Source organism: Anas platyrhynchos, chromosome 1, assembly GCF_047663525.1.
Source record: "Anas platyrhynchos isolate ZD024472 breed Pekin duck chromosome 1, IASCAAS_PekinDuck_T2T, whole genome shotgun sequence".
Classification (NCBI taxonomy): domain Eukaryota; kingdom Metazoa; phylum Chordata; class Aves; order Anseriformes; family Anatidae; genus Anas; species Anas platyrhynchos.
The window spans coordinates 7,341,261-7,366,872 of record NC_092587.1 but is presented as its reverse complement, the minus strand read 5'-3'; the positions used below and the strand labels follow the sequence as shown (position 1 = coordinate 7,366,872).

General features: G+C 46.3%; 1 protein-coding gene across 10 annotated transcripts in view; it reads left to right on the top strand.

Moving 5' to 3' along the window:
* The window catches only part of FRMD4A (FERM domain containing 4A), a 348,357-nt gene that overhangs the window by 167,234 nt on the left and 155,511 nt on the right, over positions 1–25,612 (top strand). Inside the window, exons 1-2 of one of the 10 annotated variants that reach the window (XM_072024311.1) lie at positions 16,434–16,632; positions 16,836–17,067. The exons of 6 other annotated variants lie outside the window; for them this stretch is intronic. In XM_072024311.1, the coding sequence (XP_071880412.1) occupies positions 16,909–17,067 (159 nt within the window). In that variant the 5' untranslated portion in view covers positions 16,434–16,632; positions 16,836–16,908. Of the gene's footprint in view, positions 1–16,409; positions 17,068–25,612 lie in introns of those variants that run through there. 3 more of the 10 variants (XM_072024271.1, XM_072024642.1, XM_038173182.2) reach the window with 3 other exon arrangements.

The following is a 25,612-nucleotide window of genomic DNA, read 5'->3' as shown; positions in this document are numbered from 1 at the left end:
CCCACCAGCAGACGTTAAGTACTTGGTCCTTTCTCCGTTTGCATTATTAATGTGAGACGGTTTGTGCCTGCGAGCTATCTTTATTACATCCATGTGCTGCGGATGTGTGTGAGAGGAAGATGAATAGAGGCCCGCTAATGCCTAACAAATGCCGAGCTCCATTCAGAGATCGCCGTCCGCTCCTGCGAGGCACTGGCAAGGAGGAGCAGATCCTTGCTCCCTCTCTCAAGACCTCGCTGGCTATTTTCCAGCCACGGGAATGTCTCTCACCATAAACACAAGGCATTGTTTTTCAAGTTAGAGAACCTAGAGAAAGCATGCAGCTTTCTTGGATTAAAAAGAAAAAAAGAACGAGTCTGCCCTCTCTTCTGCCTTCGAGGCCCAAAGGATGGTATTACAGATGCTGTGTAAAAAAAGGAGGCCATCTCCAGGCTAAATGAAGTGCTGTAAGAAATAAACCAAGCTGGAAGTGAGATGGCTGGAAAAGCCATCTTAAATTAGGTCTTGCAGTTTGCACCCCAGCTTTAAGTCCCAGCTCTCAGCTATAATAAATCAGAGGCCCTGTACCCAGCTATATCGATGGATGCTTGCAGCTCAGCAGGATTTCAGTCTCGATCATTTCTTTTTATTTCTTGTGCCCCCTGAAGAAGGTAAGCTAAGATTAAAAATGCCTCCACAGCCCCAAGCCAGAACTCCACTGTCCAATACACATGTGCAAATCTACACGGAGCCGGGGCTGGTATTTACCTTTGACACGTCTGCTCTGAATGGATATCCACGAACACTCATTCATATCATGACTTTATAACACATCGGGCAGAGATAAATCTGTAAATGGATATTTACTGCCATAAAAAACAGATGGCGAAAGACAAAGCTCCCATGTTCTGATCCCAAGCTGCAAGCACGTTAAGAATGCAGCAGGAAACGTCATTCCTCCTATAAATAAATTTCTCTTGAGAAGAGAGAACCCAGGGCTGAAAAAAAAAATAAAAAAGAAGAAAAAATCAGCCTCTCTGCTCTGCAGGCCAAGTCTGAGGCAGGTTTTCCCACGCTGTTCTGCAGCTTATGGCGACCTTTGCTTTTGGCAAGAGAATAGATTGCCTTCGAGCAAGCCCAGCAAAAGAGTTGGGGTGTGTATTGCTACTGCACAAATTATTACTGAGTTATTGATTTTCTTTTCCTGCTGGACAAAGCATAATTCAGCCCTTGGCTTGTTATTAATCATTTTCCAGTGTGCATTTAAGAGCAGAGTGGTTGGAAACCTCTCACACAAAGGGCTGTAGTGAGCGTTGCACCGGGGTGGGACAAGGCAGAGCTCACGGCATTCGCAGTGCCGTGGTCCTCATTTTGTTAAACCCTCTCGTGCATAGCTCTGAGTGATGCTGCCAGCGCTCACCCTGACACCACAACTAAGCAAGTGCTCCAGGGGAAGTTGATCTTTCCAGTTCACGCTATTTGATTGCAAACTCTTAACCTGGCATGCAGGTTCTGCAGACTTTTGTTTCAGTGACATTTTTTGGACATGCCTCTTACCTTGTCAGCATCAGTACCTATCTGATAGACTGCCAAGGTGACAGCAGAATTACTCAGGTACTGTGGATAACAAAAGAGCAGTAGATAATTGAGTGTAAAGTTGCTCAAGAGAGAAGGGAGACCTTGAAGCAAAGAGCTCCTGTTGTTTTAGCTTTTCTCATGAAGTTAGTCTAGTCTCAAGTTGATGAATCTAATATACAAACTTAGGGCAGTGGAAAAATAAGAAGCAACACTTTGCAACACAGTTTATTTGCAATGAATTATTCACTAGCCCTATAGACAAATAATTGTGTCAAACAAAAAATGAATAAGAGGATAAGCTTAAGTAGCAAAACTGTCACCTGTATAATGCTCTGATATAATCACTTGTGACTGCCAGAACATCAATTTTATCTGCTTCATCTGAGCTTTATCTTTCCTGACCTGTTCACAAGTATTTGGGGGGAATTGGTTTAATTTGAACTCTACCTAGACAGACAAATGCTTGGCACACGCTCTCAGGTGTCTGGAAGTTGTAATATTTTGTGACATTTCTAAAAGGTGTAACAAATCAAACCAGACTTTTCATGGAACAGATCAGGAGCTGTGCCAGACTTTATCCCCCCCAAATTTAAGCAGGTTAAGAGTGCAAGAGGTGAGAGTGCAGCAGAGGCTAATAGATAGTGACTGGTGAACTCTGCAGAGCTAGGAACCGGGATTCTGCTCAAATTGGTTTTCAAATGGTTGGAGCTTAATTGAATTATCAGAAGCTCTCAAAGCCTGGAGTCCTCATGAGCAGAGACACTTCTGTGAAATTTCCAGTGCTTTGGAATCTTGTTTTTATCAGAAAATGAAAAGATTTTTTTCATTAGAGTTTGGCATTTGTTGCCTTCATGTTGGCCAGACCCTGGGAGAGCAAGGGCAGGGCAGGGGACAAGCAAGAGCAGGGCAAGCAGCAGAGGTCAGAGCCAAAAATGAGCTGATTCTTCCTTTTTTTTTTTTTTTTTTTTTTGGATCTGTGTGAAGGGAGAGGGTGGTCACGTGCATTTAGTTATGTGGGTTTGGAGCAGGACGGCTGTGGAAAATCTCCAGTAGTTCATGGAACCTTTTGACCATCCAGCTCACCAGCCTGCAACTAGTACCATGCCTGGATTGTGCAGCCTAACAGCAGCCCAAAGCTTGGGAGATGTGATGTTTTAGCACCAAACCAGGTTGCCTCAAGGTAGTGTTCTACAGTCCAAATGGCAGGAACTGCACCCCTACAGGAAACCTCCAAAAAGGCTTTTCCATACAAAGACAGAGTTTCGTGCAAGGTCAGCAAGTAAAAGATAATGCAAAATGGTAGCTTGTGTATTTGAAATTCCTGATTCATTTATGAGCTTCCAGTCTGATCCATCCTGAAGACCTAGTCCTAACTCAGCATCCAGCCAGGGCTCATCCCTGGAAAGACTTCGACATGCCTTCTGCTAGACTTGAAGATCCAAACAGAATACCTCTAGACTTAATCAATTTGTGATCCTTTGAAGGGATTGCTTAAATGTTCCTTGATCAATCTCCTGAACTAATAGCATTTTCAGATATCAAATGCAAAGTACGATACATGCCTTTTTCTAGTCTTTACTATCTTGATCAACTTTTTTATCCATTTAGTTCATGATGTACTAAATGGTCTTACATGGAAAAAGAAAGGTGGATGAGCACCAGCTCAGCCTTCAGAGCTCAGACTTCATAGAGCTTTCCCATTTTCACTCTTGGCACATCTCTGGTGCAGACCAGGCTGGTTAAATAACAGTGGCAGCTTCAGTGAAGCTCACAAACACCCAGACCCCTCTAACCAGCCCAATAAAAGTCATAAAAGAGGCTGTTCAAACCAAAAAGAAATCTGTTCTGAAGGCAGTCACGCACTTTGTATTTTGCTGATTCAAGAATTTTGGAAAGTTGGGCTCAAATTTCAAACATGCTTCAAAACTCATGGTCAGACTTTCTGTCTGAGCTTAGCTTATTTTCTGGTGAAATATATATTATCTTCATTGTTTCAATCATTTTTAATGGCGTCAAAGAAATGGTGACTTTTCATTCTACCAACAGATGGATATGAATGATTCTTACACTTTAATTTTTCTTGTTGGGACTGAAGTAGCAAACTCTCCAAATTGCACAGGCAAGGAGCGCAATTAGTCTCCACTTCCCAATGATACCACATGAAAAGCTTTTGAAAAGATAATGGGCCACAAATGATGTGATTTAGTCACCCTCACACACTCCACAATCCAGCTGTACTTCTGGAATATATTTAGAAGGTGTAATTAGGGTTGCGCAGGCTTTGAAATAAGTGAGCCAGCTTCTTAACCGAGGTTGAAATTCATCTTAGCTTCCAGTACTGCCTCTATAAAAGCCGCCAAGACTTGATGGTGTGGGATCAAGGATGTCTATTTTCTCTCCATGTTTTGCATCATCACAGATAAAGTAAACTCTCAGTGAAAGTAGAGCAAAGGACTGATAACCTGCAATTAATGTTGTTGCACTAAGCATCCACCCTTTGGAGACTGACATGCAGAACAAATACCATACTGCTACAAATACCATACTACTACAAATATAGTTCAGAATAGAAATCGCTGCAAGAGTGAACCCGACTGACCTTAGCTCAAAAGTTTCTACCACAGGGAGTTTCCACCCTGCTAACTCCCAACAGATGACTTATGAGATGTGCTTTGGAGAAACTCATCTAAAAGATATTTAAGGCAGGAGTTTATGTCCTGGTTGGTTGGTTTGTATTCCCCACATCAACTGCCTTCAACTTCATTCAGCCTACTTTTACAAGTTTATCTCATGCAACAGTAAGAGGTTTTACTACCCCTTCAGGCATCTTTAGTAGAGAAAGAAGAGAGTAATGTGTGTCTTTTGATGACAACCCATCCCATATCTTCAAAACCAATTTAAGATGGGATGAATTGCCCTCTGTGTTGACATCCGTCTCCCATTAGCTTTAGAGGGAACAAAAGTTTTTCCATTTAGAGGAGATGAACACTGGCTCCCATTTCTGCTCTGCATGCTCACTCCTGGAGGCCAGATCCAGTAGGGGCATCCAGGCTAGCCCGGCTCACATATCTGCATCTCCACAGACAGCAGAAGCAGTCATTCAGTTTTGGGAGTCTTTGTGTTTGCATCTCGCTTGGGAAGCTTGTGGTGCTTGCTGCTTCTTTAGGAGACATTTGCATTCAGAGACCCTGGGGAAATGCCTGAGCCTGCTCTGAAGGACAGCCCCATGGCCATCTTCAGGGTTAATCTTCCACATTTGTCTTCTTACAGGCTTGAGGTAAGTGCTACCTCACTTTGATGATCATTGAAAATGCACAACTTTATTACTGAAGGCTTGGTAAAGTGCCAGATACCTCACCTGTGTGAGCAGCTGGGGAAATAGGAAAGGGATCAGATTCTGTATTTACACTTCCTCCAAATGCCTCTCTTTTATTATAGGATAGATAGATCCTGACATTCAGAGCAATGTGTATCCCATATCAGTTTCTCTGCATGGGTGCCTATGTTTACTGCATCTGAAACAGATGCTGAGCTTTTGTTGGGTAACAGCACTTTGAGATGCTCAGGGGAAGAGCACAGGATCAGTGTGCTCCCCTTGATCAGTATTACCTGTGGGAAAAGACTGCTTTTCAGAGAGAAGGGCAATGTCCTTTTCCTCCTCCACAACATGCCGAAAAGCTCCCCAACACCTTCCTTCAATTAATCCTTTTGATACACAGTCAGTAGCCATAGTAAACCCCTAACCACAAGGGTTGTCTTGCATGGGTTGTAGTATTATCCACCATGCTTTGGAGTACCTTGGTAAGCTGAATGAGGACAGCAACAAGTGACTTTTTGTCCTTCAGTCTTCCCTTAATCAATCTGAATGCTTCAGCAACAAAGGTAGCAAAGGTAGCAAAGGTAGCAAAGTTAAAACCCCACAGGTATTGTGTCCTCTTTAGAAGGTCCAGATTGTCAGAGAAAGACAAGAAAAGCAAGTATTGAATGTTTCACAGGGTCTCCTTTCCTCAGAACTGAGCTCAAGTCTGTTACCCTTGCCCACCTAAGGGCAGAGCATGGAGTTCCTAGTTTTTGAAAATACCAGCCAAGAAAACCTGTCAAGGCTAATATGACAGATAGGCTACTGCAAGAGGGAAGCTTGGCAGTCCTAGCCACACTTAAAAATGATTTCTTACTATATGTAGGGCTTTCCATCTTCTAAGGGCTCTACAGACATTAATCTTCACCAAACTGTACGAGACCCAGCCAGTACTGTCATTCCTGCTTGGCAGCCAGGGGGCTTTCAGAGTAAGAGCCAAGGTGAATTGGTGACACTGTCCTAATCCAGGTGAGTTTCAAGCAGGATCAAGCTTCAGGCCTCCTGATGGCTGGAAATGCACATCCACACTCCCTTCCTCCTTCTCCAGCATCTCTCCACCCAGCCCGTGCTGCAAACCACACCAGGGACTGGGAGGAGGCCTTCCAATTTTCATAATTTCCACACTGAATTGTTGGAAAGCTTCCTTTTTTTCCATCCTTGCCTTCGCTAACGCAGCCATCTAGTATCCTCCTGTAAACTTTCAAATGCACCAATAGTGGCAGTTTCCTGCAGATGAAAAAAAAAGGATTTGCTTCAGTTACAGCACGTGGGAACCTGGCCAAGAAGAGTCATAAAAACAGAGGACGTTGATTTCTAAGAGCACAGTCAGCTCAGTTATGTTAGCACATGCCAGTGCATCTAATCAGTCACCGGAGAGCAGTTAAAATGGCCTTGGGGCCAAATTCCAGCTTCTGGGGGCTGCTGCCAGAGAAAAGATAAGTAGGCTGATGCCAGTTGATGATTTAGCCCCTTTTCCTTAAAAATCAGTCGCAGCAGGTCGTGCAGTGCTGGCCGAGCTCAGAGTCACGGCAGCGTTTTGAAAATCTTCCGTCCTTGAGCTTTGCTTTGTACTAATCCATGGGGTCTGTTTTCCCCCTCATTTGGAAGGGAAATTGCTGAAAGATTCAGGACAAGGGTGTGGGTAGCATGAATGTTTTCCTGCAAAGGCCAAGAGATGCTGTGAGGTCTCTGAACACTCCCTACAGAGCCCAGTGCTGATGAGGACAACAACTTCCCTTCCCTAGGAGTCCTCCATCCCCATTTCAGAAAGAAGGAAGCAAAACTTTCTAAAAATGGGCATCTTTTAAAGAAACTCCAGACAGAAGGCCACAACTCCAGATGTCCCAGATCACATGAAGCTGGACCAGGCATCTTCTGCAGCCCCCGATATGTGTCACCATGCTCCTGCATGCAGTCCCTCTCCCACGAGGTCAGTGCTTTGCAAGGAGAGACTGCAGGACTGGCCTCAGATTCCCCAGGGACCAAGCTCTAAGAAACCCTTCGTTGTTTGTGTTTCGTAATGATCACCCATCAGGGAGGCTGTGACCGTCTCTCCCCCCGCCCCGAGTTCCTAGCTTGCCAAGCCAAGAAATGCTCACATAAAAGTCCACGTTCCCTTATCCCGGAGTGAACTGATCGCGTCCGGTCAGGCAGGGACAGAGCCCAGAATACCATGGACGTGGGCTTTTCGTTCCCATCGCGGCTCCCCAGTCAGAGCTTGAGAAAACATGAGGTCATCGGCAATTTAAAATCGCTGGGATTTGTGTCTCCTGTGATCACGGTTTTATGGAAACAGCGATATGTTTTCGTTGCTGTTATTCTGTGCTGTCTCAACCGTTTTTCTGACAAAACTGAAGCCCTGTTTTGAAATCAGAGTCAGGGTGCTCCCTCCCAAGGCAGTGCTCCTCGTCTGACTGCACCACTGCCCTGTCTGTTGTTGATTTTGGTAGGTTTCAGACATAAATCCTCCCAAAGACCATTTCTCTCACTGTCCAGAATAACAACCCTATTGTTAGAGCTACAGTGTTTTTGGGACATGTCTCCACTGCCCTATAAACCTAGGCAGTGGTTTAATATGTTCATGTCTGAGTGTCCTGTTTCATCTCCTTTCTGTCCCGTGCAGAGTGATCCCAAGTACTGTACCTGGGCAAGGTGAGGGTGGCAGGGAGGTTGTTCTCCATTCCCTGTTTTGCCTGAACAATGTCTTGGAGGAGTTTATACCAAAGCCTAGGCAAATGCACCCTCAAAAAGCACCATGATGGAAATGTTCATCTCTCTGTTTCCCTTCGGAATCCTGCAATAACCCAAATGAGGTCGGATAGGACCAACTTTGTCTTGAAGTGCCCAGTTCACACAGATGGACACCCCAGCTCCGCAGTGGAAGCTTTTCCCTGCTTTGCCAGGTTGTGGCATGACTTTGTTAGCTGATGCCTGTCTGGGATGAGGATGAACCCCAGATCCTAACCCTGCTCTTAGAGGTTCTCCAACCCATGTGTGAATGGCTCATTAAGGGTGAAGGACCATGCCCTACTACTTGCTTGGGGGATGAAGGTAGTCATGTAGGCAACAAGAACGGCTCACCATCCTAAATGGAGATGGAGTGGGAGCCAAAAAGAGGTGACACCAAGAGCTGTGAGTGCAGATCAAAAGATCTTCAGCCCCGTGGGACCTTCCAGAACAGGGAGAGGTTGTGGTGAGACCAAAATGTGTCTGGAGTGGCACAGGGTCTGTGTGCTGTGTCTGACCCACCAGAGAGGCAGAGCACGGCATTTCAGGCCAACACGGAGAGCTCTGCCACATCTGGCCTGGTGGCAATTGCCCAGGAGAAATTAGGGTGCTTTTACATGTGGTTCAGAGAGAACTGAAGGGATAGAATATATGGCCCTGAGCAGTGACGAAGTGAGTTCGTTTCAACCACAGAAAGCTATTTGACTTGTGAACAACGTTAGCTGGGTTTTGATCACTCTTTCTTTCCGAGCTACTGTGGCGCTTGGGCAGAACTTCCAAGTTCATCATTCTCTTAAAAGTTCCTGCATTTGTTTTCCTCAGACTTGAGGCTTCTTAAAAAAAAAATAGAAAAAAAATCTGCCATATCCTTCAGCTGCAAATGATTTAATCATTCTTGGCTTTGTGTGATCTGAATATTTTCTTGTTCTCTTGCTTTGCAGCTGTGACCTACTTAATTACAAGCAGGAAACAAACCCCAGAATCATTAGACATTCTGCCTGGATTGAAGAAGGGGAAAAAAATAAAAATCTCATGTTTTTAAATACTAGGATGTCCTTCCTAATAACAGGAAATCAAGTTTCAGTTAGCAACGTGAACATTTGAATTCTTTGTGCATCGAGATAAGGGCAGCAAAGAGCTTATGGGTTTTATTTTTTATGGCATGGATGTTTTGGGGGCAGGGGAAATGACAGCCGCTTCGAACAACGACCGAAATGGGAATGAGTCATAAATTTCCAAGTCAAGAGTGTAAATCCTCTTTGTTTTAACTTCTGAACAGCTTCAGTCTTCTGTCCATAGAGACAACGAGGTGACTGACTCGCTGCTTCGATCCGTCAGCTTTCGATCCATTTTCCAGACGTGTTAGCAAACAAGCAAGGCAGTGAGTTTGAATTCCACGCTGTAAATCATCAGGTTGGAAGGCAGAGCATGGGGGAGTTTGATTAACTGCACTCCACCTCTGCAGACAGAGTCTGGGCTGCTATTTATACCTCCTGGAGCTCTGCACCCAGTCTGGGAGTGCTGGGGGGTACGTGGGTGTAACAGCAGCTACAGAAAATAGCTGAAAAAAGGGGAAAACAGCGACTGGCTGTCCCACACGGGCACATCAGGCCCCTTGTCCCAGATTATCCACGGCTCTGGTGGCAGATCAAAGATGCAAATCTCCCAGAGCATTGTGAGGCAATAGAAACTGGTGTTTGTACAGGGTTTTAAGTTGAGCAGCAACGTAAGCACAAGTTATCATCTTCTGTCAACTGTGCATGCATTATCACTTCAGATGGCACGGATCCAGCACTGTCCTGCAACGCAAATGGAGATTTTCCATTAGCATCAACCACAGGGGTCTGTGTTTCGGGAGTAAACGGGGTAGAGGTCAGCTCTCATGCTCTGCGGAGAGGGTCTGACTGGTCCCAGCTGGGGAGATGCTCTCTGCGTGAAGATCTGCTGCAGTGCTTTAATCCCCCTGCGCTGACTCCCAAGTTTCCCATCTGCAGATTAATTGTTCTGTGGCAACAGAGATAACCACACCAGTCCCATGTGTCAGCCCCTTGGAGATGCTATGAATGAGTGGGCAGGCATCGTGCTTTGTGGTGTTAGCAGCTCAGGCCATGGTTTCCCCTGGGACCTCTGTACTCCAGAGTCAGCAGAGCCATCACCTTCCTCCACAGCACCTTCCCCAGGTGCATTTAGCACCACCTGGATGTATACAGTGCTGCTCCCACAGGGGGTGTGTATGTACATAACCAGCCTTCACCCCGGGGATCATTTATTCACCCACGGTTGTACCTATTTTGATAATCAGTGTAGGATCTTTCAACACAGACAGTGCATTATGGATCAAAGATATCTTCAGTATTTCTGCTTTTTGCTGCATAATTCTTGCGGAATAGGACCATTTGGCTTTCCAGCAGGCTGAACACATATTTATTTTTTAATGTAAAACAGCTCCCCTGAGATTTCATAGCACCTGACAAATGCCAGTGAATTAATCTACTGAGGAAATGGAGACCCATAAAGTTATGTGACTTGTCTAATGTTACTCAGGAAACTGATGACTTTTCTGGAAGAGGACCAGATTCCTTCTCATTGCTACTTGGAAGGTCAAATTTGACCTGCTTATATTATATCCTTCCTCCCTTCCCAGTGACTATTACATCCTAAGCAGCAGGCATTTATTTGAAATGATCGTGTATAAGGAGCTTCAGAATAAATTAAACATATGTGCTTTAACTTAGACAGCAGCAGGCTTTCCAACCCATAAGCAACATCAAACGTGAGAAATCTGGTCCATTGATTTTCTAAAATATGTTCCCTTTGCCCTCCTTCTTTTTAATGAAACGCTCAGCTCTTGTCTGTGAACAGAACAGACTTTGTATTAGGCGCTGAATGCTGTGAGTGTTACCACAGGGTCTGAATCAGACAGACTACTTAAATATATCTGCAGGAGTAGTTATAAGAAAATGTTCTACTGAAACAGGACATTTGTACATAGACAGCAAGGCCGCCCTTCATTAAATTATCCTTCTTGCCATAGGGCAAAACTGCAGACTGGCTTTTTATGAGCCACCAGATTTGTCTTCTCCCCCAGGCAAATAGCGCCGCTTGGGAGACACCTGCAATGTGCAGCAATGTGTCCTCCAAACCACGGCTAAGGCCATGGACTTTCGACAGCTTGTCCAGCATTTTCTGAGAAGGGGTGAGAAACACATGCTAAATGTATAATTAGGAATGATGTGAATACATGGGTACTGGGGAACCCCTCGTGAATGCAAATATTTGCTCCAGTCACCAAAGGGATAAAGAAAAGTTAGAAGCAAGGCAAGCGTAAGTGAACAGGTGTGACTCCTTCGGTGAGCAGCCAGGTGTGTTCAATCTCATCTGAAATTCAGCGCCCACCTGATGGGCACAAACACAGCCTTGCCTGAGGTTCACGTTGCTTCCCCCTGAACCTTGCCAAAGGCTATTTTAGACAGCAGTGAGTAACGTGGAAGGAAAGCAGCTCAGCTGCTGGATGAGCTTTCCGTTGCCCACTGTCTATACATGCCTCCTAAGCAGGCTGGGATATTTTTTTATATTTTTTTATCTTTCCTTCTGTCCAAAAGTAATTCTCCTGAGCATTTCTGCAAACAATGCAGGAGAGCAGCACGATGATGAACCTAGCAGTGATGGGCATGTGCGGAGTGTGTACGGCTTTGATTGGGCACCCCAGTCACAGGACGTCGCCGTCCCCAGCGGGATCGGACTTAATCATAAGCTTGGGTTTCCAAAGTGAATAATCGTATTTAAGATCTCGCCATTCACTTTCCGTGGCTGTTCTGCACTATTTACTTAATACATTGCTCTGACCTACATCCCCTCCTGCAGACTCATTCACTGCAGCGCTCACAGAGAAAGAGGATTTAATAACAAATCTCTGCACAATCTCTTTCACATCTCTGCACCGTAGAAGTGAAATCACTTGAGCAGCTTGAACATTAGGGACAAGTACGAGCCCAGCTTCGTAGGACTCGCTTACTTTTAAACCTTGTTAAATCACTAACGTAGCTTACTTTAGGAAATTAAATGTGTATGATTTGAGGATATGACATACTCTCCTGTGTCAGTCAATAAAAATCCCTCTAAAGTGAGGACACGTACAGCCTGCTGCCGAAGGAGCTGCTGTTCGCATAACGATAATACTTAGCACTGCCAGAGCACTTCACATTTTCAGAAAGCTTTAGAGATATTATGATCAAGGTGGATGACTGGAATAGTAAATTTTCATTCAGTTATTGCTGCAAAGCAGCAGTTCTTTTCATTATGGAACATTTTAGGCCATATGGGCTCGTGAGAACATCTTGAGGAAATTGGCCAGGATTTCCGACTCATGATGTTCATCTTAAAATGCAACTGGCAGAGAAGCCTTCGGTTTCTGGCATTTTCTCTGCAGAAGAGTTGCCTGGCTGTCAGTGGCCAGGGGGTGTGGGGTGGAAGCTCTTTACATCCGTGGCTGGGGTACGTGTGATGGGTGAGGTTAGAAGGTGCGATGCAGACGTGTTCCTCACATTTACATAGAGCAGAAAACCTCCAAGAAGATAATCCCACAAGTGTCTTCTTGACCTGCAGCTCCAAAAAAAGGTACTAGGAGGGTTTGTGCCCTCTGTTCAATGCTGCACGGGTGCAAGCAGGATTATTGCCCAGGTCTCATGGCCCAGCCAGAGGGAGGTCATTATATTACAGCAATCCAAAATGATTGCAGGGTCAGCAGAGTTACTCTTCATTTTCATCGCTCTAATGGTCACAGGCATTTGAACAAAGCTTTTAGCAGGCCAGTCTAGATATCCATACTCGATTTTTACTCTCTTTTAAAAATTTAGGTACGTTTCCTATGCCTAGAACATATATATTGTCTATTACAGCCCTCAAAGTCTGAGGATCTGCTTCTTCAACTCAAAAAAAAAAACATGCCAAGCTTCTTTTAAAACCCTTTCCTCCAACGTTTGCTTATACAAACTTCAAAACCTGGCAAAGCTACTGGAAATAAAGCCCCTGGTATCTAGTCCTTGTACTCTGGGAAGCTCCAACTGGCCTGCACTGACCTGAACACGCAGAAACCCTCCACGGTCCCTCCTTGGGTGGCAGTGAGGCCACTTGCCAGGGGAAAGAGGGAGAAGCCCAGATGGGTTGACTTGAGAGATGAGACCACCTTGGTTGGGGTGGGAACAGGGCAAGCCCAGAGGCTCAGACTCTCAAAGGGATTGGGAGCCCAACGCCTGTCTGGAAATCTCTGCAGAGTTTGTGGTCCAGAGCAGTTATGGGAGGGAGCTGAATGTTGTAAGCTCCCACCAAAGGCCCTGGCTGTAGGCACACGTGAAGGAAGGGGGTAGCTCCTTTTCCATGTGTTTTTTCACTTGACTGTGGGTCGTCCCTATCTGATGCTGTCTCATCAGCCAAGAAAACGATGTGTCGTTAAGGCACAAGGAGGAAAATGCAGCTAGCTAAACATCTCGGAAAACACAAGATTTCCAAGAAAACTATTGTTGGAAAAAAAAAAGAACAGTTTCCAGCACAAGAAAGCATGAGGCTTCCACATGAAAGGGAACTTTACACAGGAAGATCTAACAACATTTATCCTCTTAACATTATAGAGAAATAAAGATCAAAAAGGATAATGGATTTGAAATAAGACTTAAAAGAGCCCATTGGCCTGGAGCTGCAGGGACCGTTGGGGCCATATGCTGAGCAGAAACAGGATATTTCTGGTACATCCACAGCAAGCTCAAAGGAAGCCGCCCTCCACCCGGCTCGTCTGTCTGTCAACACCCCCAGGCACATCCACACCCATCGGAAAGATGTGGGTAGGGACTTACTCGAAAGAGCGCTGGAGATTAATGCTGCACTTCTCCTTCCGAGGGCAAAACGTAACGTCTGCCTAAAGGAAAAAATGTAGACCCATCTCTCGAGCTCCCAATGCAGACAGCATCAACCTACATCAGCACTGGGGTGGCTGTCAAGGGACCACGGTGAGGAGGAGCTCAGTGATGGGGTTGGGTGGAGAAACCCAACCTCAGCCTTCCGTGACAGCCCCGTGAAACAAAGCAGCAGCCCAATGGGTTTTTCTTTTTTTTTTTTTCTTTTTTCTTTCTTTTTTTTTTTTTTTCATGGAAAATAAGGAGCTATTTTTATACCCTAGTAACAGCCCTTGGACTGTCAGTAAAACGTGGGAGGTTTCGTAGTAAATGTTTTGCCTGACATTTTCTCAGAGACAGCGGGAAATAATCAGTGCATAATTAGAGAGGCTGCGTTGGGAAGACCTGCAAATATCTATAGATCTGTGTAGAGTGCAGAGGACCTTTTTTTTTTCCCAACTGAACTCAGAAAAGGTGAAAGTAACTGTGTTTTACAGAAATGTAAGATGATTTTACAGAAGAGACTTAGCATGTACTCCAGCAGAAGAGCCAAGTCGTTGAGTCTTGTTCTTTTATTACTCCTCTCACTTCTGCTGCTCCCTGTAGCAAGTACTTCTGGCCTCTTTGGATAGACATTTGCACCTTCTCCTTTGTGCTTCCAGAAAAGAATTTCATCACAAACCTACCTTATTTTGCTCAATCCACAATCAGGCAGTTCGCACCCTCATTCCAGGACTAATTTCCCCCTCAGGGTCCAGAGGAGCTGGGGTCTGGAGGGGACAGGTCTGCCTTTGCCTGAGAAACATCCAGGGCTGCAGTTCCCTCGGAAGCTGCTAGCTGGGCCGGGTAATCTGCATTCAGGCAGCTTTTACCCCCTCAAAAATAGTATGTGTCTAATCAGCAGGAAAACCTCTGCAGGAAACCAAACAATCTGCTCTAATCATGGAGGTAAATCTACACATTCAGATGCTCACTGGGCCTCCTATAGACTCAAGTGACTCCTAAGGAGCCTGCTCCAGTCTATCAGTTAAATAAATATGTAGGGAAAGTGTTTTCTGAAAGTCTGATTATGTCATCAGCAGAGTGAAAATGCTCCTTCAGAGCTGCCTTCATCTGTTGAGTAATTACCAAGCTGGGACAGGGGGCCAAAAGTCTCCTTTCAAACACACAGAAAGACCAAATGCACATGTGGAGCAGCTAATTTTAAACCTGTGGCATATCCTCCATTTCCCCTCCTCTCCCCCTTGCAGAATACCAAAGGGGTTAGATCACATCCCAGAGCAATCACTCGCGATGGTTTCTTCCCCCTTCTGTTTTCCTTTATCAAACACATTTTCTTTTCCTCTCTTGTGCTCCCAGGCAAAGATCTTATGCACTAGGCTGTAGCCTGGAGCAAATATTGTCTTGTCAAGTTATATAAAAAATATCTTTCTTCCAAATGAGGCTTTATAGTTCCTGGTCCCTTGTCTACCTCGCTACAAACGGAGGCAGTGTGTTACCTAGTTTACAGGCAGGCAAAGAAATCGTCAAGGGGATGAGCAAGGAGGGACTAGGAGCAGAGGCTGGACACCAAGAAAACAGACACATGGGGTCAGAGGGAGGAGGGAAGAAAATAGCACTTTGCAGGATAAATAGCATCTAATAAGGTTGAAAGAAGTATTTTTTTTTTATGATGCCACTCTAAAAATGGTGCACTGAAGAAGCAATTAGGTTGAAAACATGAATTTTGCAGCTTTATTTTCCTGGCCCTTCACCTCCCTGTCAATGGGCTGATGAGCATCCTCACATTGTGGTCATGATGCAGCGCTCACTTCGTGCCCTCCAGATCAAACCATGGTTGGGGTCAGCTTGGGACAAGGCTGTGGAAAACCAGCCAGTAATGAATGTCCCTGCTCCTTCCCCATCCAGAGAGTAAATCAGAGAAACGATGAAGGTTTTGGGGAAGTGGTATCTTCTCAGTTCTGTTTTATGAGAACCCAACATCTGATGTTTTAGGGACTCAGTGCTTGCAGGTCCCTCATAATTTCAGCTCAAAGTGGGGTTGTCCTGTCTAACCCGCTAAAAAATGCCTCCATGTAGGCAATCCCCATCTGGCTTCCTTCAAGTCCTTTTCCTCCACAATTCTTTGTAGGGAGAGTGAAACGAGTGAAAGAAGATAAACAGCTGTCATCAAGATTGCTGATTTGTTCTATGGTTTTGGTAAAAAAACAATTCCACCTCAGTTTCCCCACCTGGATATTAAAACTTAGCGGAAAGAGCATAGGACAAGGAGCAGAAGAATTAAGTCAAAAAAAAAAAAAAAGTGTTGCGATTTAACCACATGGATTTTATGGTGATTTAATTGGACTGCAAAGGCCTTGTGGTGATAAATTATTTTCAAAACCATATTAAAAAGGCACTTTTTTGTCCAGCTCAGGTGTGGAGAACTGAATGACATTCTCCTGTGCTTGCTCAGATGAGACCCACCCTTACTAATTCAAGCTTGGCAAGGGTTAAAAATATGTCCACAGCAGCTGAATCAGACTGATTTAAAATAGATATTGTTTAATCCATGCAACTTTCCAAGATATCATCCCTTGGGTAAATAGGCTGGTTTTCAGACAGTTACATAAGTCTCACATGAAGACCGAGTATCTTTCTGGGTCCAAAATGTGTAAAAGCTCCAAAAGAGACATTTGGGTGGAAAAAAGACCGGATTGTAACCGTGCAATGGCTAGTCAACGTGTAAAACAAAAGGATGAAACGTTGCATGTGGCAAAGCTGTCTTCTCAGCTGTTGTTTGGGAGTGGTTGAAAGAGTTAAGCCCCATTCTGGAATGTCTTGGGAATGTTGGCAGAGGGAGAGCGAGCGGCTTTTTTCCTCCCTCTGGATGGAGTCCCAGCGCCGAGCTTTCAAAGTGATGACTTTGGATCCGAGTTTGCTTCTTGGTTCTGCCGCGGAGAGCTGGGAGGTGATGCAGTGCATCCACGAAGCCCTCCGCGAGGGATGTGCGATTGCCTCCCCAAGTCAGGAGGGGTATTTTCACCTCTTCCCTGCTCGCCCCCGGGTGCAGCAGAACTCGCCTTGAGAAGACACAGGCAGGGACAAACCACATCCTGAAGGGTGTGTGCGAAGGGAGAAAGGCACATCCCCAGTTTATTTTGGCTGCTGCTTTTTTTGTTGTCGGGTTTGGTTTGGTGGTTTTGAATTTTTTTGGGGTTGGTTGTGTGTTTTTTTGTTGTTGTTGTTGTTTTGTTTTTGCTTTTTTCCTTTTCTTTTGCTGCTCCTCCTTTGATGGAAATGGCCGTGACTTTTTAACCTTGCAGTCCCTAAAGGCGCCTGGGGACCAGCCGATCGCCCCGAGCAGGGAGACGCGGGCGTTTTGCAGGGGGAGCTGGCATGGCTGCTGTGCTCTTTGGCTTTGAGGATCTGCTCTACAGCTGGGACAGCCTGGTGTGGAGCCTGACGTCCCGGGCTCTGAGGACTTGCCGCTTTGGAAATCTGAGGGTCCTGCAGCTCATGCTGAAGCCATGGTGCATTTCCAGAGCCGTTTATCAGGTAGGGTTATAAAACACCAGGCCAGACCTTCAAATCCTGGTGCTGCAGCAGGGAAACCTCCTGGAGAGCCACACGGGGTCCAGTCCTGCTCCTACCGCCTGCTGTGGGTCCCACTGCAGGTGGTGGGGCAGAGACCTAAAGTGGGGGAGAAACGCAGGATTTGGGGATGGTGGTGGGGTTCCTGAGGCTGAACACTGGTCCCAAATCTCCTTCCCATAGCGTGGTGGGGAATAATGGGAATTAAGGGTCACCCTGCTCTGTCCCCTCTCCTTATGAAGCTTTATACCTGTAAGTATGGCCAGCCTTAGCTGGGCTGTGTCCTTGAGCTGTCCCCATGGTGGCACAAAAGCGATTTATAACTTGCATGGAGGAAAGGACACCTCGAGACATGTAACCTGCTGGTAGAAAATGGGCAGGCGCGGTCAGTTTTAAGCTGCAGAGGCACTGGTTGTCCCTAAGTGACTTGTGCAATGCCTTCCGACTGCTCAGTCTGGCAAGTCTGAGGCATCTGATTGCCCAAACCTTTTGTTTTATCCCGTAAATGTGTTACGTGGCATGGAGGCTGCCTTCCCCTCTGCTGCTCTGAGCAGCGGACGCGGAGCTTTGGGGCTGGCTGCTCTGGAGAGCTAAGCTAACAGCTCTAATAAATTGTGTTTATTACTGGGACCGACTAAACTGGGTTAAATCCTCTGTGTTAACGTCACAGCGAAGCTGTTGGAACTGGATGCCAAGTTGAGTAGCAACTTTTATTCCAGTCCATAGGTGAGCCCAGGTTGAAAGGTTGCTGTAAGCCAACTGGCATCCAGCTCGTCTGCTTTTTTAATCAGACAACCGAGGCTAGATGTTTATTCTGCTGCAGGGACAAACCCATTACAATATTTATCGGCTTCACTGGTTTGGCTAATGCTGGACGTTGGATTGACTGATGGGTGTTTGCATTTGGAAAAGGCATTTTCTGCTACTCCTATTTGCTTAGTGTTCTGCTTTTCCTGTGCTTTGGAAGTCTCCATGTGTGAAGCCAAGTTATACAGAAGAGGCCAGATTAAGAGCCTGTAGAAACTGCGTGTGTTGCATCGAGGGAAACCAAGGGAAGGCTTAGAGCAATTTCAGCAAGTTTTGAACCAGCTTCAAATCATGCTTTGGTTTCTGCCGACTTCAAGAATAGATTTTATGGCTGCCTTTGGAGTTCAGCAGGCATGGGCAGTGTGTTTATCCTAAGTATTCATTTATCCTAGAGGATGCCTGCAGCCAATAACACAAACCCATTGCCCAGAAGGACCCCACATCCCACGGATAACCCTGGTGGTCCTGGGTACAGCTTGAGACCATCTTGGGATGTATCAGGTGATGGCCCCGTGTGAACTGAGCTGCCCACGTGGCCATGGGAAGGGGAAGCAAGGCAGCTCAGTGCTGAATCTCGCTTTACTCTCTACCCATGTGAAACCACCCCTAAAAACTGAATAGCCAGGAGATGCATCGAGGCTCAGACTATAAATCTCCTATGCCAGCCTAAATACCAGGCACTGGGGGATGCTGCTGCCCATGGAAGTGTGACAACTCTCCTGGGATCGGTGGTCTAATACCTGATTTACCCTGATGTGCACTGAGCACTTGCACAAGTGCACTGTTTGCCTTACAACATGCACATCTTTAGCTGCCCTGCATGGCATTATATCATGTCCATGGCATGTTATCCCCCTTCCCTTAGACCTACCAGGAAAATGGGACTGGCAAAGATGCCTCCCCTCCTGCCCCATGAGCATTGATGCAGCCTGACGCTCACCGGAGAGGATGAGACACAAACTGGCTTGAGTGGCTGCCCATTTCTCAGCCAGAACCGGTGAACATTTGCAGAAGCTCATTAAAACCACACCACCTTATTTGCTTGAGGTTATTTGCTTATCACCCATCAGCTTCCAGCCTGGAGAGGGCCAGAAATGGTGGGCCGGGTACTGGGAGATTGCTGATGGGTGGGGTTTTGCTTGGGAAAGGCATCTCATAGCTGCTCTTCCCAGCCAGAAGCAATGGTATTAGCAGTGACCAGCATGAGCTGATAACAGGCTCTGAATTTATGCATGTTAATCCTAGCTACATTTCCTCCAGCAGCCAGCATCCTCCTGCTTAAATGCTGACAGAGTATTTTAGTGGAGTATTGCCGGGACAGAGAGCCTGACAGTTTAATAACTTCCTACCCGGACACAGAGAGTTCTTACATTGTTTGGTGTTTAGATGAACAAATAATCTCTTGACTGTGCTAGTTTTGTTGCTGCAATATATTAATCCCTGCTGCTGCTGCATCTTGAGAGCGGAGCATAGATCAGCTGTAGCACCTCTGCCTGGCACCAGAACTGAAACAGCCCTAAAATGAAATATTAGATAACCTAGTAAAATTGAGCAAAATATTCTCATACACCACTATATACATATCCCTTTCTTTTATGCTTTCTTCTTTGATCTAATCTCTTCCCAGTGAATCTGTTTTGGAGTCACTTGCAGGTTCAGCCTTGCTGAAGTTGACTTGGGGGTGTCGGTACAGCATAAAACATTTTTCTCATTTTTTCTCCTTTTTTCTTAGAGAGCAGGTAGGAGCAGGTGATAGGGAAATATGTTTGTGTGATCATGTGGGTGTGAGTATCAAGACCAGGCGTGGGTTTGCCTGGTCCAAGGGGTCTGAGCAGGGCGAGGTGCCTGGCTTTGCCCAACAGCATCAGTCCGGTTCCTGGCAGCATCCTCAGCACCTTTCTGTCCCGATGGAGATCTGTAGGTGTCTGCATCACAGCCAGTTCATGCATAGCCTGTACCTTCTGCACCTTCATGACACCTGGGTTTACTTTGTGGCCCCGGAGAAAATCTGTGTAGGTTCCCACCAGAGCATGGGATTTCCTTCATGAATGTCATCAGAACCCAAGGTACCCAAATTCACCCTAAACAGAATTTCTACCTTCTCCAAACAGAGAAAACCCAGAGGTCTTGCAGTCACTGCCCATCTCTGGGCACCATTTCCCTGTATTCCCAACAAGTGAGACTTTACTTTCTTGGCTGTAGGGAATTCAGTGGCAACACACTAGCAGAGGTAGATAGAATAGCGATTTGGGTGTGATGTTGGGTGTGCTGATCAGGATCCCATCCTGTCCACTGCAGATTTCAGCCTTCAGATCCATACTGACGTGGCAGTCACAAGTCTGCAGTTGCTCAGGCTGTGAGCAGTAGTTATAAGAGAGACTGAAACAATCAAAAATTCTTGATCTCTAAGCTGGATTTTAATTTTGGAGGTACTGAGTAAAACCATTTCTCATTGTCTTTAAGTGATGCTGTGGCACTCAGGACACATGAGAACTAGAGGCCTTTGGTATCTACTTGCTCTAGGTCAGTTGTGCTGAACCTTTGCTATATTTTAATTGTGTTTCGTGATCCACCAAGTGGCTTTCCAACTGTGTGATTGCAACCCATTGAGGAAAGGAGATAGCAAAGACTAAACTTCCAGCTGAAGCTTTTAGTTGTGCAAGATGCCACTGAGCTGCCGGGTGCATTTTTACCCGTGCCCAGAAGATGTCTGACTGCTCTGACCTACAAAAAACAGCCCCGTGAATGAACACAGCGCTGGCTGCTGCGGAAACACTGCCCTTTTAGGAGCTGCTGGGGGAGGGCTGCTTTATTGCAGGCAGTCAGCTCTGTATTTTAACATCCTGAAGATATTTCACTATTTATTTAATCTCCAAATCCATCAACAAATGTTTTAGCTTCCCGGCCCTGCCTGTGCAGTGTCAAAGAACATTAAGCAGACCGGGACCTACATCTTCAGTAAAAATGTGTTTATGTGACTGTCTGCTCCAAATCCCACCAACTGCTCCCACCGAGTCCCAGGCAGGATGCAGAGCAGCCTGTGGAGGAGCTGCAGGACCAAACCTCGCAGCCGTTTAATTCCTGCACGCAGTAGTGCACTGCTTTGTATTCACCAACTACTTTGCAGAGGCGTTAAGTAGCATCATGTCTATTTTACTGCCCTAGAAACTGAGGCAGAGACGACCTAAATGACTCACTGGGGGCTACAGACAGGAGAGCAGAATTGCCTTCAATACCTCATTGCTCCCCATATATCCACTTCGAGGTAATGGGATTAAGGAGGGAGCTGGGCTGTAGCATCCAGGGATTGAACATTAAACCTGAAATGAAGAGCAAGAGACTGTTTCACCATGCTGGCAGGAGGATAAAGGGCCAAGGAGTGATGGAGAAGGTTCTGTAGGAACAAATGGAGAAGCCAGGGTCCTTTGGGAACATCTGGGGGCTCTGGGCACCCCAGTGCCAGAACGGAGGTTGCTGCAAGGCAAGATCAGGTTGCAGCTCCCAGCTCACTAGCTGGTTTCCAGCTATATCAATCACCCATTACTCTTAGCCCCTTAGCACCAAGGGTGCTTTTGCAGTGTTTGAACACACCATTATTCCTCTTGGACCAGAGATAGCAGGTATCAAAGCCCAGAAGATGGTTTTCGTGGTTTCTGTCTTTCTTGCTCCACCAGCAGAGGAGGCCCAGGTTGTCTGCCACCATCCTTCCCACCCCGATGCACTCAGCCACATCAGCCTCCAACCTCCATCCTTCTTGGGTCTGATGTTCAGATAATTCACTCCTTTTATTCACCAACCCCAAACCACAAATTTTATTTTCCCTGCAGAGGACACACCAACAGACGTTGAAAGCTTGAGAGAGGCTCACTGAGAGCTCCTGGTTTGGAAAGGAGCAAAATGAGGTGTAGGACAACACCTCCCCATTCGTGGAGAGGTTTAGCAGACCTGAAGGGTGCAGGGAATAAACCCATTTGCTTTGGCATCTTGCTGAAGTCACGGCAGAATGACAAGCATGCTTGAGCCTTCTGGTGAGCAGCCAGCTGTTGGGAGATGTGCTTCAGCCCCAAACCCTTCTGCCCTTTTTCTGGGAACTGGCCATCAGGAATGGGGTCTTTCTGCTCATAAGGGAACAATCTGGGAAATTCATTCTTGCCTCACTGTCATTTCTCATCCTGCTTACTGTGCCTATGAATAGTTAGGGACTCAGGAGTAAAAGCAGAATTCTGCAAGCCTGCCATGCCGCTGTAAATGGCTCTGCAAATCAATGCTGGGCAGCAGAGAGGAAGGAAAGGGCTGGAATGTTAAACACATCTTTTCAGATTGGTAAAACTTCCAGGTTTTGATTTATAGCTTCATTGCCAAGTAGATTAATGTGGAATTCAAACACAACCAGCTCTTTGCTTTCCTTTCAGGCCTGACATATTAGCATGTCCCATTAATCTAGTCAGCTCCGAGCACGATGAAGGCTGAGGAAATGGGGGATTAGGTGCGTGAGAGTGTTGGGTGGGCAGCAGAAAAGGCCAGCAAAATCCACAAATGAGTAGCTAAAACCTTATCCAGGTCTTAGTGTGTAGCTGAGGCTATTGGAAGCAACTCCCTTCAAGCCAGCAAACCCAAATCCTTTCTCCTCTTGTGCCAAGCAGAGGGTTTTTCAATGGGTTAGTTGGCTTTTGAGCTCTTTGCTGGGGGATGCTCTCTCCTCAGGGCACTGAGATGCTCCAGGGAATCCTCTAGGAGGATTCAGGCTCCCTAAAGCCACTCCTTGAGGTATCATAACTGGGTCAGGCCACTCCAAGCTTGCAGCCTGCTCAATTCCCACTTTAGTAGGAGGCAGTTGTGATTTTTTTTTTCTCTATTACTTTGCTGAGCTAGTCCATGGGCTGTGAGGCTGCCCTTGAGAAGTCTCAAACTTTATTGCTACATATTTAAGCATTTATGAGACTTGAACTGCTTCCTTTAGAGGAAAGCAACAATGGCAACTGACACTAATCACACAAAATATATAAAAAAAAAAGAGGAAAAAGCCCTCTGTCCAAAAGCCCCAGAGCTGCAGAAAGGGCTAATGAGCCTCGCATGTTTCCAAAAGCTGCTCGGGAGCTTTTGGCTTGCAGAGTTTCTCACCCCATCTTCGTTACAGGCAGAAGCAAAGAGGCTCAGACAGGCAGGGGAAGGAAAAGAAAATGAAAACGCAAATCTTAAAAATTCATCTTAGCCAGAGAAATTATCCAAAGAGGCAGAAAAAAAAAAAAGAAATCAGCCTATGGAGGAAACCTGAGCTGGGCATGAGTGTTAATCACCCCCTAGGCACACCAAGTCAGCCTGTCCAGAGCTGCTCTCCATCCCACACTGCATCATTCAAGGGAGCAATAGCAACTCAGCCCAGGTGAAGCCTGGGAGATAGCTGGGATGTCCTGCCCAAGGATGAGGTTTTGAGATAAAAAGTGTTTGTGGAGCTCACTGGAGGAACACAGAGGATCTTGCACATCTGGAAGTCAGGGGCAATAGCCCTTTTGCCCCCCGGATAGTCACAAACACCTACTCTCAGCAGCTCGTGCTGTCTCATCTTTCCTTCTGCTCTCCAAGGCAGCTGTGGGTCAAGGCAAGAGTCAGAGGGATCTCCTGGAGGGCAGGGACGGGACGCCAGGGGTTTGCTGGGCAGTGCCTGAGTCTGAGTCATTAAATCGCCTTGGGGTGGCCGTGGGAGGAGAGCAAGTGGTCAAGCCTCGTGACCGATGTCTTTTTCTCACAAAAAAATAGCAGCCTCTTAAATCAGGAGGAGTATGGGGCGTTCCTTTGTCCCAGCATAGATTTTTCCAACCTGCATCTCTGTCAGAAACATTCAATCTCCAGCATGAGTCTGTTCTTGGGAGAGGAGCCTGGCTGCCCGGGGTTATGAACACGGGCATAGTCTTTCAGGGTGTTAATTGTAGCCCACTAATAAATGGGTTAAGATTGCCAATTCAGCTTCCAGAGGCCACAGCCAAGCTGCAGACACAAGTGATGTGAATTATTTCCAGCCAGGGATGGGTTTGAATCTGACCCAGAGCTGAGCTCTTTTGAAGTCCATTGCCAATGATTTGGGGGTTCCTGTCCCCATCTTTGCTTTTGGCTGTGAGGGGTGAAAACTCTGCTCTCCACAAGGAACCAACAAGAAGTTTGGAAGCCTTCCCAAACTGAGAGGATCCCCAGGGAGGATCCCCTGCTTAGAAAAAAAATATGCACCTACCAGCAAGGCAAGGGGGGTATTGCATTTGCAGTATTCGGAGGCGTAACTATTTTCTGCTCAATATTTTGAACCATGAGGTGGGAAGCATCTCATGCTGCTTTAGTTATCAAAAATTAGGCATTTCAGAATGCCCCAAGAAACCCCTTCTGGTAAGAGCTTTGCCTTCCCCACAGACACATTTCTGAACAATTCAGTCCTCCGAAGCAACTGAGACCAGTGGGGAGTTTTTCTGGAGAATTTTTGTTCGATTCAACCCCTTTGCTGTGTTTTCCCCCAAAAAAAGAAATCCATCCTGAATTTGGGAGCCAGGGTAGCCCCGGGATAGGTCGACTCCCATCAGGTTTCCACTTGTTTCTTCTGTGCAAACTGAAATCATCACGGGGACAGCCTGCCTTTTCCTCCTCATTGCAAAATGCCTTCGTTGCTCCACCAAAGGCTCTGGGCAGGGGATGAAATTTCTTTTGGACGTTCTCAGGGAGCAAAGATGGAGCTGATTTGTGCCATTAATGCGATCCTGTGCAGCATCCAACTGTTTGGAGAAAACAGCTGCTCTTGGGCATGGCAGTTATAGAGAAAAAAATAAAAGAAAAAAAAATAAAGAAATAATAATAATAAAAAAAAAGAACAGAGCAAAGACTTTTAATGCCATAATGGCAGTATCAGGAGGCACTGAAGTCGGGCTATGTCCTGCTTCCCTTCCCCTGCCTCCCTCTCCCCCAGGTTGGACCAAGGAGGATATTAACCCTGCCTGCCTTTGACACAAGCAAGTGGCTACAGCGAATCTTTTACCGACATCCATACATTCATTACTTCTGTAGTTTAAGTATAAAGAGCCATTTTTAGTGTCTGTTCATTTTGATTAATCTCTGATGTTTTTTATTTAAACCTACTGCGCACTGCATGTGTTCACGTGGGCTCTCCTAGGAGAGTTGTCCTTTTCCTAAATTGGAAGCTTATGGAGCTGAGCTGGAGGGAAATAATCACGGGTTTTCAAACTCTGCCTTTTTTTGTTCCTCCCCTTTCAGTTTGGGAGGTATTTTTTTAACAACGTGAGTCCTCTGAGGACTCCAGAACAGCTGACAAAGCGTACTGGGGGGCTGCTCCTATCCCCAGTCCCAATGAAGAGCTCCGCAAGGCAGCCAGAGCGAAGTCTCAAATGCAAGAAGTTATCCAAGGTCAAATTCCTCCGTGTTGTGAACTTCCTTCTGGCACCCCAACGGGGGCTCAGTGTCCGTCCGGCACCTGGCAGGAGCTGGATGATGTCTGCAGCATTGCACAACCTGCAAGCCCTGCTGCGTGCGACCACTTGTGCCGCGTGGGAGCCTTCGGCCACCGGCACTCGGGGGTGCTGGCAGCTCTCATAAAGCTCCGGGAGGGCAGAAATGTGGGTTTTACAGCCCCTGCAAACCTGCTCTGCTCCACTTCCACAGGGCCCTGTGTGCTTAAGGGGTTTGTATAGTCACTTCCATCCCAGCG